The following is a 15383-nucleotide window of genomic DNA, read 5'->3' on the forward strand; positions in this document are numbered from 1 at the left end:
CAACGTTGCGCGCTGTATATTGACGTCAGAAAGGCTTGGCGTGGTCGTGTTTGTCAATGTTCATTATGCCAACATTGGACATCTGCCAAAATATTACGCGGACTAAATAATTGAGCAATTACGTCGAGGAATTAGACATTGTATGTCGTGGCAACGAGGTGTCGAAGGAACAACAGCAAATAGATTGTTGACCTATCTGCATGTTTTGGTATTATTTTGCATACATACTTGTTTTTCGATGCAGTTTTCCGAATACACGAGACAACATTCTCGTTTAGATAATCCCAAGTGACACTCGGTGGAGGTCCTTCTGGCTAATGTCGAGATTGTTTATGCAATGTAAAAAAAACACATTTTCTCAGCTTTTCTCAGCACTTCACTCTTGCCAAAAATTAAGGCAGAGTTTTCTTTTCTGCTGCATCATTCTATTTTACTGGACCATCAACACATTTGCAGGGCAAAATCACCCAGATATCCCACACAGATATTTCACACCAATACTCGATGCTATCAATTGCCGTCCTACATTGTACGGTCATCGATAGCTAGCAGAGCGACGGATGGCCTTCCTCAGCAGGGTAAACATCTTAAAACATGTCACCGTTTGTCCAAAAACAACCCTGTGATCCCATACAGAAAATTGTTCTCCGGAGTTCTGCTATCGGTTTGGGTGGCAACTGCATTTGCCTACACACACAATGTGGTTTTGTTATGGACAGAAACAAAAAACAAACGGCCGATAACACCGGCACATGAGCACGTAAGCCTGAGACACACCCGCTATTCAATGCAGTGTCACTTGCCCACAGGGCCACGCAACTTTTATCAAACGTTTAAACATTTCTACTGCAAGCTGCACTCATATGTACCACTAGCGCAAAACCATGATATTCTCATCTCTTTGAAATTGATCTCTGCCTGCCTGGATTGCAGCTAACCATGCTCACGCAATTCTTTATGTTCTTTGAAAATTGCTTTCAGAGCATCGTGATGAGTGTGGAATTGCTTACAGTCCAGCCTCAAGGGCACAGCGACTGAAACTGCTTCCATATAAAATTAATGGACTTTCTGCTCCGTTATTGTTATCGTGCACATTGCGGTGTTTCCACACTGTAGCTCGTAGGACTCGATATCCCACACTGCACGGCGTGCCGTAGAACGGGAGATCATTGCAGTGTTCAAACACTGCATATCATCCTTGCCGGGTGGGCACTACAAACCTGGAAACATAAGTTCGGTTCCTGGCTGAGGCTGTCGATGGTATATGAAGCATTCTTTGCTCTCCCCCCTTCCACCCTTCACCAACCCACACTGACCAGTGTGGTGAAGTATGGTAAAACAAGCCCCATCATTGACGTGCTGGCGCCCATTCAGCAGTGGCTCAACTAAGGTACGTAAAATAATATCGTTATTCATTTTATATCACTCGAGAAAGGTTAATGGTTAGATTGACAACAGTCTGTTGACGTTACAGGCTGTGGCAGTAGTGATCACACGTATAGGGCAGCATTAGTTTCTGTGTATTAGACTTGAATTATAGTATTTCCCCCCACCTCCGATTGGCCCGATTGGCTACGTGCAGTGCAAAAAGGAAGTTCAACACACACATACATACATCTAGAAAAACCTCAGACGAAACAGGGTAATACAAGTCAATAAATACTGTTCACTTTTGCCAATTTGCTTGTTACAGCTGCATCTCACCGTCTTCCTGTGGGTTGCGAGGTGGCCAGGAGATAGCAATACAGCAATGGATTCTTGAATCTATCTATGCAGAGCCATTGAGTGTTTACAATGTGGGTTTTCTCTGACTATTCTGGTTCTGTCCCACATGGAAGCATTATGGAATTGGCCAAACGTCCAAATTTTCATAAAAAAAGTCTTAAGACATAGTGAGAATTTCCTGGATAAAATAAGGGGCATTATTTATTTATTGTGATAATTGTTAGGCGGAGCAGTGGTGCAATGATTTGCACACTTGTGCTAAAAACTCCACCTTCATCAAGCAGCACGCACCAGCGTGGTGAAGTATGATTAAACAAACCCCACAACCGATACGACATGCACAGGGCCATTATCCAGCAGTGGAATTGAAAACGGCTGCACGATAAATGATTATTATTATTGTTAATAGTCGGAGAAACCTCTCGCTTCTTGTCACCTCCTCACATTCCTCTTTCTGTACGTGAGAGCTTCTATAAGCTCCCCTATCCTTCAGGCTCTGGACCTGTGCATCTTTTATTTGGGAAATTTCACTCAAGTATCTGAATTCCACCCAACTGGGGTGAAGGGGACCTCTGTGACCAGGACACATGGCTCGTAATCAGATGGTCGTGAGTTCAAATCCCGGTCGGGGATGCATCCTACAAAGTGGTCACTCATTCAAGGGAACGAGTGACCATATTCTTGGCTCTTTCGGTCAAGTCACGTAGATAGGTTCAAAGAAAATAACAAAAAATAACAAAAAAACTACGACGTTTCGATCGCAGCACAAGCGTTCGTCACCTTCCTGATGACGCTTGTGTTGCGATCGAAACGTTGTAGTTTTTTGTTATTTTCTTTGAACCTATCTACGTGACTTTACCGAAAGACCCAGGAATATGAATTCCTGCAGTCATGAAAGACTTTAAGTTGACGAGAGAGAGACCGCACCACGCCAGAGGTGAAGGAGCAGCCCTGTAACTGTTTTTTCAGGGCACTGCTGGATGAAGGCCCTCCACGATCTCTACAGGATACATACAACGAGTACTTGGCCTACTCCAAGCTGCCAGACATCCTGGAAGAGATGGGAGTGCCCACACTTTACCCCACCGCACGTGGCCTGCCTATCAACTCTTTGTGGGGGACCCAATTATCCTGCTGGGTTTACAACTGTTGCGCCAGGGGTCCAGTTAAACCAGCGACCTTTGAATTGCAGGTCCAGCGTGCTAACAACAGCTACTCCAATGCAGCACCTCCATAGGAATGTGGAATTTCCACCAGAATCGTCTCAGATCCTTCAACGGACAGGTACACCGCCCCCAATGCTTTGACCATATACCCGTCCATCTCGATCGAGTCTCCCCCTCTCCCCCCCCTACACCCCCCCCCCCCCAGGGCACCCACCTCCTTGCTTCCATCCATGCCAGACTCCGTGGTCTGGTTGTCGTCGTCCTCATCCTCCTCATCACGGTTCTCGAAGTCGGACTCGCCCACGGCGATGGGAACGCGCACGCCCAGGTTGGGATTGGTGAGGAAGCCGAGACGGTCGACGTCCAGCACGTGGTGGTTCTTCAAGCTGTTCCCCACGCCGGCGGCGCCGCTCGCCACGCCGTTCCCGTCCTTCACGATTGAATCTCCCTGGACGCACGCGCACACACAGAGATGCACCCTCCCCCCACCTTGTAGTCTACAACAGGCTGTTGGGGCGAGTTAGCGAGTACCTTTGAAGGTTGGCACGTCGCCCTATGGAAATGTGGTGTGGTCTACACCATGTTTGGCAAACCCTGCTTCCCCAGCGCAAATTTTTAAGGCTGAGTAGACCTAGGGGAGGCCCAGAACCGGTTCGGATATCACTCGCTCCTTGATGTTAGCCATGGCCGGGAATCACACTAAGCCGCCGGGCTCATAGAGCAGAACGTTAACCACTGCCAAAGACGTGCACAGCATGTACACAAGCAAATACACACAGCACATGCAACACACACACAGCACATGAAACATACATACTAACACACACACAGCATACATGCAACACGCGCACGCACACAGCAGAAACATAAGCACAGATGCAGGCACTCACAAACACACGACACATGCAGGACATATACATACAAGTGGGCACACGCGCACGCACTCACATATGTACACATGGACGCATGGTCGACTGCCAGTTGCAATCAGCATGCTGTACAGTTACATGGGCGGGCAGTTCTTGCCAGACTGATTCAATAAAAGATTTGCCAAAAGCACCGTAGCCCATTTTCCTTTCTGATTAGTGTTGTGTTACTTTTCTATTTGATTCAGCACTTTGGTAGAATTCAAAAGAGAGAGTCAATGTGTGAACATGCCAAGTTTCTGTACTTACTTACCAAATAATCTGAATATGTCGTATTTATATAACAGAAGAGACACAAAATGCCTGCATTTCCAGTTGTTTATCAAGTGCGTTTGGAATTACGATGTTATTATTAGGTATTAAAGTGTGAATCAACGGTGTCAAATTCCTGTGGCATCTGTTTAGCTGCAATGCCTCTTTTGTAAAATCTACTTTGTCAAAACAAACTGTTTCCCGCTGATGACATTTTTTTCTATGACAAAAAAATACCACGAAGCATTACCATGTCACAGTCCCTCTGTTTAGCATTGTACAAACTGGCAAAAAAAAACCTTAGTGGCAATGTAGTATCCAACAGAAGAATTTAACTTCTTTTGGAAAAATCTTGACTTAAAGCTTTCGTCATCAGGAAAAGGGGGTTAGCTTCTAAAGGCAAACTGCTGATAAAGGTTTGAAATGGGCGTAGCCCAAATGTCAGCAGAATGGGCGGGGCAGCTAATGTTAATGTAAGTGGTGGGCAGCAACCACGACGGTGGTTGGTTTTCCACCAATCAAAGGGCTGCCAGGTGAAAATTAGCATGTTAAGGTAAGATCGGTGAGCGGTCTCCACGGCACGCGCCCTGAGGTGGCTATGTTAATGTGGGAGATTAGCATGTTCATGGGAGATCGCAGAGCCGCAGCATCTAGGTCGGCGCGCGAAGGTGGCTGTGTTAGTGTCAACCTGTTAATGAACAACTAACATCGGAAGGTGGTAGGATGGGAACATCACAGCCAGTTATGACTTAAACTGGTTGATAACGTCCTTCCAATGATTGCTCAGTTTGTACCCATCTTCTCGGTTGAAATTATGTTTGTATATATGGATGGCTTCATGAACGAATCTTTGTTGATAGCCAGTGGGTTTGTAAAGTACCTTCGTCTAAGAAAAATACATTTCGTGTGAGCCCACCACATTAAAACAATGATCAGCCACGGCCGAGGTATTGGTCCTACCGTGTTTCAGATCTGCCTTATGCTCACGAACATGGTCCGAGACATGTCGCTTCGTTTCCCCAATGTAACTACTGCCGCAGACACAGCTTCGGTTGTAGACGCCGGGGTATTGCATGTCAGGGATCACATCCTTCACAGATGGGATCAGATGACAAATTTTATGTACTGTGTTAAATCGAACCTGGATCTTGTGTTTGCTTATGATTTTGGAAATCTTTTTATAGTGACCCCTGCTATGTATGGCAAGGTGATGGTTTTGATTGGGTCCTCAGATGGTTCTTTCCCAACGGTTGGGGTGATAGCTTTACGGATTGTGTCGTCTGAATATCCATTCATCCTGAGAGCTTGGTGTACGTGAATATCCATGAAATAAAACAAATAGGGATATATGATTATCTTACCCCATCACAACGATTCAGGGAGGTGATACAAGTGATGTATCCGTACTTTATGGTTTAATTGAGATTTCATTATTTAGTTGATGTGTTATATTACACCGGTGTTACCTAGAATGGATGTGGTTCTCTTATCGCAGCACTAATCTCATCATTGGCCAATACGAATGAGGATGCTTGCAATCGAAGAGAAATGAATGCTCGCTGTGAAGTATAATGTAGGTGTTTTGATGGTTAACAAAGTTTAAATTCTTCAAACCAAGCGCCGAATGTCGATCCATCGACCTCATACCTCTTTTAAACTTCATAACTGAGCTGCGCCGTAGCCACGCTGAGTCGGCCCGGTATCGACGACATCACACGCAGGGAGCAACGCCATTAACCCTGCCCTTGGCCCACGCTTGGCCCCAAGCAAGATTCAGATGTTTCGTGAGCCCGGAACATCACAGTTTGACTCTGGCTCGGCTCCACGCTGCCTCGGCTCGCATGCGTCAGCAGAACAGGGGTGTCGGCGTCGCGTGGTACCTGCACGCCCGTGTGATTCCCCACATAGATCTCCATCTTGTCGAGGCCTCCGAGGTCATCCAGGGCCTTCATCTCCTCGTTGTCACAGCTGCGTTTGAGCGCCTTGCGGAAGACGTCGCAGATGGAACGCTTGATGAAGGAGACGCCACGCTCGATGCGGCCGATGGCCACCTGCAGGTTGTTCATCTCCCCGTCGTCGTCCGTGGCTGACAAGTTGTCGCCGCTGAAGGAGCTCAGCAGCAGCGCCAGGAAGAGGTTGAGCACCTGCGTCGGTCGGTGGGGCAGATGGGCACAGCACTACGCTGGAACACCAAGGCGGCCAGCAGAGTGCGTGTCCCTCGCCGCATTGGCAACGCCACACGTGAACGGCGGCATTGCTAGATTGGCGCGCGTGTCAAGCATCTCTCATTACATTGGCATAGAGCACCTGAACACCACAACGTCACAACATGGGTGCAGAGCACACGAATGTAACTGCATAGACACACCACATGTGGACCACATCGTCCTAACTTTACAGGCATGCACAGTAAATGTCACTCCCTCAATGAGCACGCAACAGCACAAAGCCCTGGCTACACAGCTTCAGATGTCACCAATGCTGGCCGTCACTGAAAATCACGCTAAGGTCGCGGGGTTCATTGTGAGGTGTCCAATCCATTAAAAAGTATAATGCGATATTTCAATAAAGTCTGACTAGTGCTGAGGTGTTGTTAAAATGTATTTGTGCCACAAGACAATTTACAGCCACAAGCATACAAAATACACTACAATGACATTGTAGCATAACACATCTGAGGAAATGTGAATTCGTGTTTTAGACATAGTACAAAACAATAAGTTGCCCATCTGATACCGTTTGACGCTTGTCCAGCTATCTTTTTGTTAGTTTTGCTGGCTGGCTAGCTTGACCGCGCACATCTGCGCGATGACGTCACTCGCCCTCCATCCCGGGCGTGAATCCCATGCACGTGTGACAGAGCAGAGAGATAGGAGGAGGAGGGAGATAGCGAAGGGAGAAAAAGACGAAGAGGATAGGCGCGGGGAGAGAGTGAAGGGCGTGAAACAGAGAGCAAGAGAAAGCGACAAGCAGTGGGAGGGAGGATTAGAGAGAGAGAGAGGCAAGAGAGATTGAGACGGTTAAAGGGAGAGGTGGGAATGAGAGCGAGAGGTGAGATAAACCGGGAGAGAGATAGGGGGAGGGAAGTGGGTGAGATACAGTGGAGGGAAGAGAGGAAAATAGATGGGGTGGTAGAATAGGGGACAGAGGAATAGAGAAACAGTTAAGCATTGAATTTAGACAAAGCGTTTTAGCCTTCACGATGAGGTTAAATATCAATATTGGCCTTCAACGCAACCTTGTTTTATTCTCTCATATTTTATAGGAAAATTAATATATCGCTAATGCTCTGCTTTTGTTAAAATGTATGAAGGTTCCTTTCACATAATTTGTGAACTCACTGAACACAAACCAATAGCACTGATTTGTACAGATTGGCTCAGTAAGTGGTTACATTATTGTGCCACAATCGGAATTCATATGAAATGAAGTAAAACCATAATGAAGCGACATTTTACATTTTCCACATATTAACTCGGCTCTCAATGAGCTGCATGAATGTAGTCACATGATTGTGATGATTTCTTAACCATCAATTACTGTTCAGTTAATGCAACTTGTTCAAAATGCCTACGAATGTGATTCCGGTCATAAACTTTTTAAAATTTATTTTTTCCAAGAATTACTTTGTAATTCAATATGCTACCGTTAATTAACTTTAGATAATTAATGTTCGTGCTCACAGTAAGCAATTAATTATTGATAGCTTGTTATTAAACAATTTGTCGCAATAATTGATGTGCCATTAACATGATAACTTTATTCGGATGCCTCTCTTTTAATTTGGGGGGGGGGGGATTTATATTTATTTAAGTGACCCCGTTTTCTTTGAGAAGTTTATCACGGCAGATCGCACCTCGATAATGATCTCTCGCATGAAGAACTGACCAGAGGATCACGCGGCAGAGCACCCACCCAGCCCCGAGAAATGTTATATTCCCACAGCGAGGTCCGCTTTAAATACGACTCCGTGTCGGCGTGTTGTGCGGAAGCCGAGTGCGCGAGCTGCGGCCGGGAACAAGAGCTGGAGATGGGAGCGATCGAGGCTACGATGCTGGCTGGGGGGGCACACACCAGCTTGCATCTTGTTTACAGAGACAGAGATGTCTGACTGCAACCGCGGTGCTAGCATCGTCCGACTGAGCAGAACAGAACGGACACGTTAAGAGTCAGGGATGGCCTCACGTCTTTGATTAATCGCCCGAGACGCGTCGCCCCGACCATTTGCCACATCTTTGGCGACGGAAACATCGCCGGACGTTTCTTTCAAAGCTCAGGCGTAGGGGGACGATCACCAACGATACGCGACTGGGACCCACAAGCGTGGTTGGGCATGTTGTCGACCGAAATCACGCGAGCATCTCAGATGGTTGGCCACGTACAGGAGTCCAAGTCCAAACACCCAGATTTCACAAGGTGGGCGATCACACCGAGGGAGGGAGGTGTGAACAGTGGGTGAGCGCTGGGAGCGAGGATGATGCTACGAAGGGATAGGAGAGAGGGGGGACAGATGGACAGAGGATGGATGGGAGGGCAGGAGGGAGAATCCCCTCCATGCTGCCTTGCAGTCTTCGTTATTTATAAGCAAATCGAGGTGGATGTACCCATATGGTGAGGGAATTCTTCTTGTGAATGCATGCAGAAGTGTGGCCTCAAAGTGCACCTGGCCTGGCACAGGCACCGTGGTGACATCACCGCCACTTAGTGTTCGAATGTCGGCTGTTGTTGCCCCTGAGTGTTTGAGGTATGAGTGTGTGGAGCACGGGAAGTGGTATAGTTGTTGTTTGTGCACGACGCTACAACTTTGACAATCTGGGTGACATTTTTTGCTCATGCAGATCAATGTGAAGTAGTAACCTTGCCTGAGTCTATCCTAGGTTAACTCAGCCTTCAATTCACACGTGGTACATTGAATATTATCGTGGGGAAAAGTAGTGGTCAGGAACGTGGACTGATGGCTGCATTTCATGCTTGTTTACATGCATGCAGATCCGGCCCGAATAGGCGCTCGTTAACAGCAATGGGTCCTCCATTATACAGGAACACATTTCAGAGCTGTGTATTTGTCCTAGGCCATGCCCAGGGAGCAGAATATTTGTCAGGATAAATAAAGATTCTGATTCAGTTGTAAAATTCACAGTCGGTGCCTCTCTTCAGTGCGGGCTCAGCGGGAGTTGTTTAAGAGCCTAGCTGTGTACAGTTACAATAATGGGCATATATTTAAATGATAATTTGTTAGATGAACTAAATGTTAATTGATTGTTGATGAGTTGGATAGAGCTTAATAGGCTTATAATTAAATCTAACATTAAAGTAGATTTTGATAATTTAATCCAACAGCTGCGGCGACCTGTTTGCTCAGTTCCATCTACAGGGGAATAGAACAGCATGGCGTTGTCACTGTTGCTGGGACAGGATGTTTCTTTGAGTTTTTTTTTATGTTACGTAGTTTGCCATTATAGGTGCTACCGTGTTAAAACAGAATGACGTCCGATGCCTCGTTGTTGCATTTATTTAATATTTACGAGTTATCTTTGCTTTGGAAAATCAAAGAGTGATTAATACTACTGTATACATTATTAATGGCAAAAGTAGAGGCCATTTTTTGGACGGTTCAATTCAATATTGAACTTATTCTTAGGTTTTTTCGGTAAAGTCACGTAGGTAAAACATTAAAATTAATAAAAGTTAAATAAAATAAAAATCACGACGTTTCGGAGGCAACACAAGCTTCCGTCTTCAGATGGAACCGTCACAGCCACGACAGCTGAAACGTCGTGATTTATTTTATTTTACTTTTATTAATTTTAATGTTTTACCTACGTGACTTTACCGAAAAAACCTAAGAATATGAATCCTTGCAGTCACGAAAGCTTCAAATCTAGAATATTGAACTTATTCGGTGTTAACGGTTGAAACACAATGGTGGCTCCTACAGCTTCGCATCATTCAGCATTGAGTACTGTATAAGGTAATTTGGTATGAACAGATTTTGTTTGCTTATTGTGGTCGAGATTAATGTAATGGTTGATTCAGAGAGGAGACACTTATTTGTTTTGTGGTTGGTACAGTATTATTCGTCTCATATAATTCGATATGAAATGTTATTCATTTCTACAAGCAAATATTGTTTAATTTATGTACCACTAGCTTTACTACCCGGCTTCGCCCAAGACTTGGATTCTTGTCTTGGATTAATACACGGCCTACGCGGAGAGTTTTGGGGGGAATGCGTGACGTCAGCGTGATGCTGACGCATGCGGGTGACATCACAGATGTGACGTCACCGCTCACTTGCCATGCAAACTATATCCATTATTGCGCCCCCCCCCCCCCCCAAAAATACAAAAGTCTATTTTTATACTTTTTTAATTTTGTATAGTCTGGAAGCTACCCACATGCCAAATTATTGCATGTTGGGAAGTATGCTAAACATTTTGAACAGACACATTTTCACAAATTTCCCGTTTATATATATAGATTACAGTGGTTTTTAATAGGACACTTTGGCTGAAATATTTTTTTTTAGGTCTTTTTGTTAAATATTCTTGTTGTGTTATATTGAGTTCCAGCTCAGTGGGCGACTGCGGGATTGAGTAGAGTGGTGTTTTTGTGGCGTGGGCTGATGTGTGTGTCTCTTAGTCACTTGCAGAGATACAAAAGCTACCCAGAAGAGCACTTCTGAATAAAGTGTTTCCATTACAAGACCCACTCGCATTCCCTCTTTGTGAAGTTGTCCAGTCATCTCAACCATCCACGTGATGCGACAGAGGACAAAAACACAACGCAGAATAACATCTGTAATCGTCCCAGAATGCGTTTTTTAGCCGGCCTGATCTCTCGTCACGATCGCAGTGGGAGACAAACAGTATGGGCTGGCTATACCAGCGTCGAAGAGTAGGCCAAATACCCTCCGGGAGGGACTCACTGGAGCACCTTCTAGTGGAGGCTTTTCCGCCAGCAGTGGCATAAGCAAGCAATTGCAGGTCCGGGCCTGTACACGTACGTGACGGCGTGCGCACACTCGCTCACCACAAGGTTGCCGATGACCATGACCATCATGAAGACGATGAGGCACATGGCCTGGCCGGCCACCTCCATGCAGTCCCACATGGTCTCGATCCACTCGCCGCAGAGCACGCGGAACACGATGAGGAACGAGTGGAAGAAGTCGTGCATGTGCCAGCGAGGCAGGGTGCAATTCTCGCTGATCTTGCACACGCACTCCTTGTACATCTTGCCAAAGAGCTGCATCCCCACCACGGCAAAGATGAAGACGACGATGGCCAGCACCAGCGTCAGGTTGCCGAGGGCGCCCACCGAGTTGCCGATGATCTTGATGAGCATGTTGAGCGTGGGCCACGACTTGGCCAGCTTGAACACGCGGAGCTGAAAAGCAAACGCACCGCACAACCCGTGAACAACAACAACGCCCGGGCACTTGAACGACACAAAACAACCGTTTGGGATGTATAAAGCGTCTAAATACACCAGCATTTGAAAACACTATGGATGTGCTCGGGGAAGAGAAAGCCCACAGTCTGACAGGATGTCAACCACGAAATGTTGGAAGGGATGAACGCAATGGAAGTTGCAGTAACAGACACAAGTGGACAGCCCACCGAAAGGGGATATTGGTGAAGGAAATGGTCATTCCCCAGTGGCTGAAAAAGCCATACAACTAGAAAAAGCTAAAGGAAATAGGGCACGTGCATATATATGTTGATATTCGTTGGTTCTTTCGGAAAAGTCACGTAGATAGAAAAAAAAAACCACGACGTTTCGATCGCAACACAAGCGGTCTTTTTTTTTCCTTTCCTTCTCTCCGCCTGATGAAGACCGCTTGTGTTGCGATCGAAACGTCGTAGGCTTTTTCTTTTTTAATTGTATATCTACGTGACTTTACCAAAAGAACCAAAAAATATGAATTCCTGCAGTCACGAAAGTTTTAAGTCAAAATTTAAATATCTTGATGTTCAGGGAAGCTCATAACTTTCCACTATTTTTCCGCCGATGTTTCTGTGGATGTACGTGTGTAAGAATCCATTTTATGTAACGAATCAATGTTTCGTTACATGCCTGATATAAATATTTGGTGCGATAATTATCAGCGTTAATGTTCAAGAGTAAAAATGTACAGTCTTTTGTCAATCAACTGATGCACGAAGACCTCCCCATGCTGTGTTGGTCATGGGAATTGTTTGACCAAAATTGACCACACTGGTCAGTGTGGATTGGCGAAAGCGATGGTATTACTCGTCACTTGATGTTAACCGTGGCAAAGGATTCAATTGCACCTCTCACCCCCCCTGCTCACCTGTCCAATCCATAGTCGAGTAATGGCTAATTTCTATGGCTCAGCTGGCCTCTGCTGATTTCCTTTCAACTCTCTCCTCGCACCGTTGTCAATTTCTTCCCCCCACTCGTTTAACCAAAATGAACTGGTGATGATGACAGCCCCCAGGTCATGAGTTACATTTCGAGAAATTTCCATTACCCGGGTCCCTGTCTGTTGGTGGGATCTCCGCATCTATACACACAAAGGCAGAAGGCTATTGTATACGTTTCAGAATTGATATCGCTCACATCGAGTTCGTCTCACTAATTAGCAATCTCCAATTATCACGGTAGGCTACGAACGGTACCAAACAAGTTCAACATACATACAATTTTTTTTAATCTCACGACCCGCTTGAATTTAAGAGCCCCTATAATCTAGTAGATCGCGAGTCTCAACTGGACCCTGCTTTATAATTCGCGCTCACTCAGAGCCCTTCACTCGTGCCAAACACTGCCGTAAAGCCACTGAGGTTTCTTTTTTGTCTTGTAACGTTAGCGTCACGTGGAAGGTAATTGCTGTGGACATCTATGGAGTAGGAGGCTATAAATAAACACCGACCCTTACAATATTGAGCATTCCTATTGTGAGAAAAAAATATTGTTTCATAGCTAAAGAAAATATAAACAAGATTACGTCCCAAAATTGACATGATATTTATATACAAAAACAATGTACAAAAAACGATTGTGATAGTGGATTGGTTGTGGTGCACAAGCACAAATAGCAAAAACACACTCAACACGTTTCTCAATAACTGCCCTGAAAGGAAAATGTATATACTGTACCAGTTTGTGTATTCGCGAGGAATTGATGAACGTGTCGAGATTTCGAATTTCCATCCTACAATTAAATTTTCCAATTGACCGACGCTAGCAACGTGGTTGGAACCGTTGCCCCAACGTTGGTTCTAACGGTTCCACGTCTGCATCGGTGGGTCCAACCAGTTCAAACCACGTGTTGTTTTGGAAAATCGACTGGCCCGGCATATTAAGTAATGCTTTTGTTCGTTTATGAAAGAAAAGGGGGTGTGGAAAGCAGGCGGGGGAGGTTGCCGCACGTTGAAACGTTCTGCCCATTCCAGAGGCGCTCGGGCAATGGATGCCCGTTGGGCCTCGGTGGAAGCCCGGGCGCTTCGCCTCGGTTCGCAAACCTCGTGCGTTCTCGTTAGACGAAGAGATGCAGCAGAGCAAACCGCACACACAATGCACTGTGCACGCCGGGGCATCACGGTGCCCTGGGGGAGATGGCGGCACAGTGCGCAATGCACATTAGAGCCGGCCGCATTCGAAAACGCTCCATTCCCACCTCTCGCAGTGTCAACAAAGCGGCAGCTTTGTGCTCGGGTAAAAACTGGGCAGATGTCCGTGGCAATAAAAGCACCAAAGCGTTGTGTGCGTGCGGGGTGGATGTGCCATGTGCACGCGTCCCTGTGCGTGTGCGTGCGGAGCGGTGGTGCAGTGGTGAGCGCACTGTGTTGCGTAACTGCCAACCCGAGTTCGATTCCCACATAACAGTGGTGAATATATTAACCTGATTTTTGGGTTTCCCCTAGGTCGACTCAACCTCAAATGATTAGCCGGTGCGATGTGTAAACATCGCCACTTGGGAGACAAAGGCGGCCGGGCGTGGTGCTGGCCACCCACCCCCTCGTGTGCCACAGTGCCGGCCTTGAGAGGCGCTCGCAAAAAGCGCTTGCTGGAAAAAAAAGGTGTGTTTAGGCTATCCGGGGATCTCTGTATGTGTACATATCCTTCCGAGTGTTTGTGCGAGAGTGTATATTGTACATTTTTCCGTGTTTGTCTTGGGGTTCGTTTCCATTAAAGCGGGGAGGGTCGCTGTGCTAACAGCGGCAGGCTCCACTGCTTCGCATCCTCCTCCTCCACGCCGCGCGTTCAGCACAGTCATGCGAACCTCACTGCGGACGACCTCTATTAAATTAATTTCCGCAAACGTGACAGGTCTGACAATTGCCCGGCCTCTCTTTGACAGCAGCTCTCTCTGTGTGTGTGTGCTGGGGCTGAGCGAGGCGGGGAGACGTGCGGGCTTGGAACAACAAACGGCACCGGCGGTAAAGAGCAGGTGATTCCTGTTTGTATTGTGCTGCATGTGAAGAGCTTCATCAAACATTTTGTGACTGAAGTCAACGAGATTAAAGTGAGTTCAGCGGCAATAATAATTACAAAGAATTGCGGAAACAGCGTGACTCTTGTTTGGAATTGACAATAAAAATATCTGCCTTTGTTTCTTTTGTTTTGAATCTACGTGGGATGGAGCGGTGATGCAGTGGTTAGCGCACTGCACTATGAACTTGGCAACCTGAATTTTATTTGTGAGGAATGGATAACATCATTGGCGAGTGATTCGGAACCGGTCTGGACCCCCCCCCATCACCAACCCACACTAACCAGTGTGGTGAAATATGGTCAAACAACCCCCATGATCGACAGAGCAGTGGATTGACAGGTTTGTAAATTATTCATTAGTACATTTTTTTTGCCACTTAAACATTTACCTCTCTAAAACATTAAAAAAAAATGTTCGTGTCAGAATGAATGTTATTGCATGTTGTCCCTGTACAATTGCAATGTTATGCTGAACATCGGTTTTTATAATATTTTTCCATGATATATTTAATAAATCCATAACCCACATTCTAAGTCTGGAGAGTGGGTCTGTAGGAGTGGGTGGGTGAGTCAAAACAAGAAAGAGAGCTGTGAGTGATTGGTTGAGTAATTGAGTGCATGAGTGTGCAAGTGTTTTGGTGTTTGAGGTTGCGTATGTGTGCATACATATGTGAGCATGGATGCGTGTGTGTGTGCGTTCTCAGTCCTGGGCTTTCCATAGGTCGACTCAGCCTCAAATGAATGCCTGGTGCAGTGTGTAAACATCGCCACTGGGGAGACAAAGGTGGCGGGCATGGTGCAGACCACGCACCCCCTCATGTGCCGTGCCGGCCTTCGTAGGTGCTCGCTA

The 15383-nt window shown here is 46.2% G+C and overlaps 1 protein-coding gene across 3 annotated transcripts in view; it reads right to left on the bottom strand.

Annotated features, from left to right (window-relative positions):
• LOC144942924 (sodium channel protein type 2 subunit alpha-like) overlaps positions 1-15383 on the bottom strand; it is a 100612-nt gene that overhangs the window by 33059 nt on the left and 52170 nt on the right. For all 3 annotated transcript variants that reach the window (XM_078869965.1, XM_078869972.1, XM_078869955.1), the window contains exons 17-19: positions 11102-11458; positions 5950-6213; positions 3106-3339 (exon numbers count right to left, since the gene is read on the bottom strand). In XM_078869965.1, coding sequence (XP_078726091.1) covers positions 3106-3339; positions 5950-6213; positions 11102-11458 — 855 coding nt within the window. The remainder of the gene's footprint in view (positions 1-3105; positions 3340-5949; positions 6214-11101; positions 11459-15383) is intronic.

This window comes from Lampetra fluviatilis, chromosome 2 (assembly GCF_964198595.1).
Source record: "Lampetra fluviatilis chromosome 2, kcLamFluv1.1, whole genome shotgun sequence".
NCBI lineage: Eukaryota > Metazoa > Chordata > Hyperoartia > Petromyzontiformes > Petromyzontidae > Lampetra > Lampetra fluviatilis.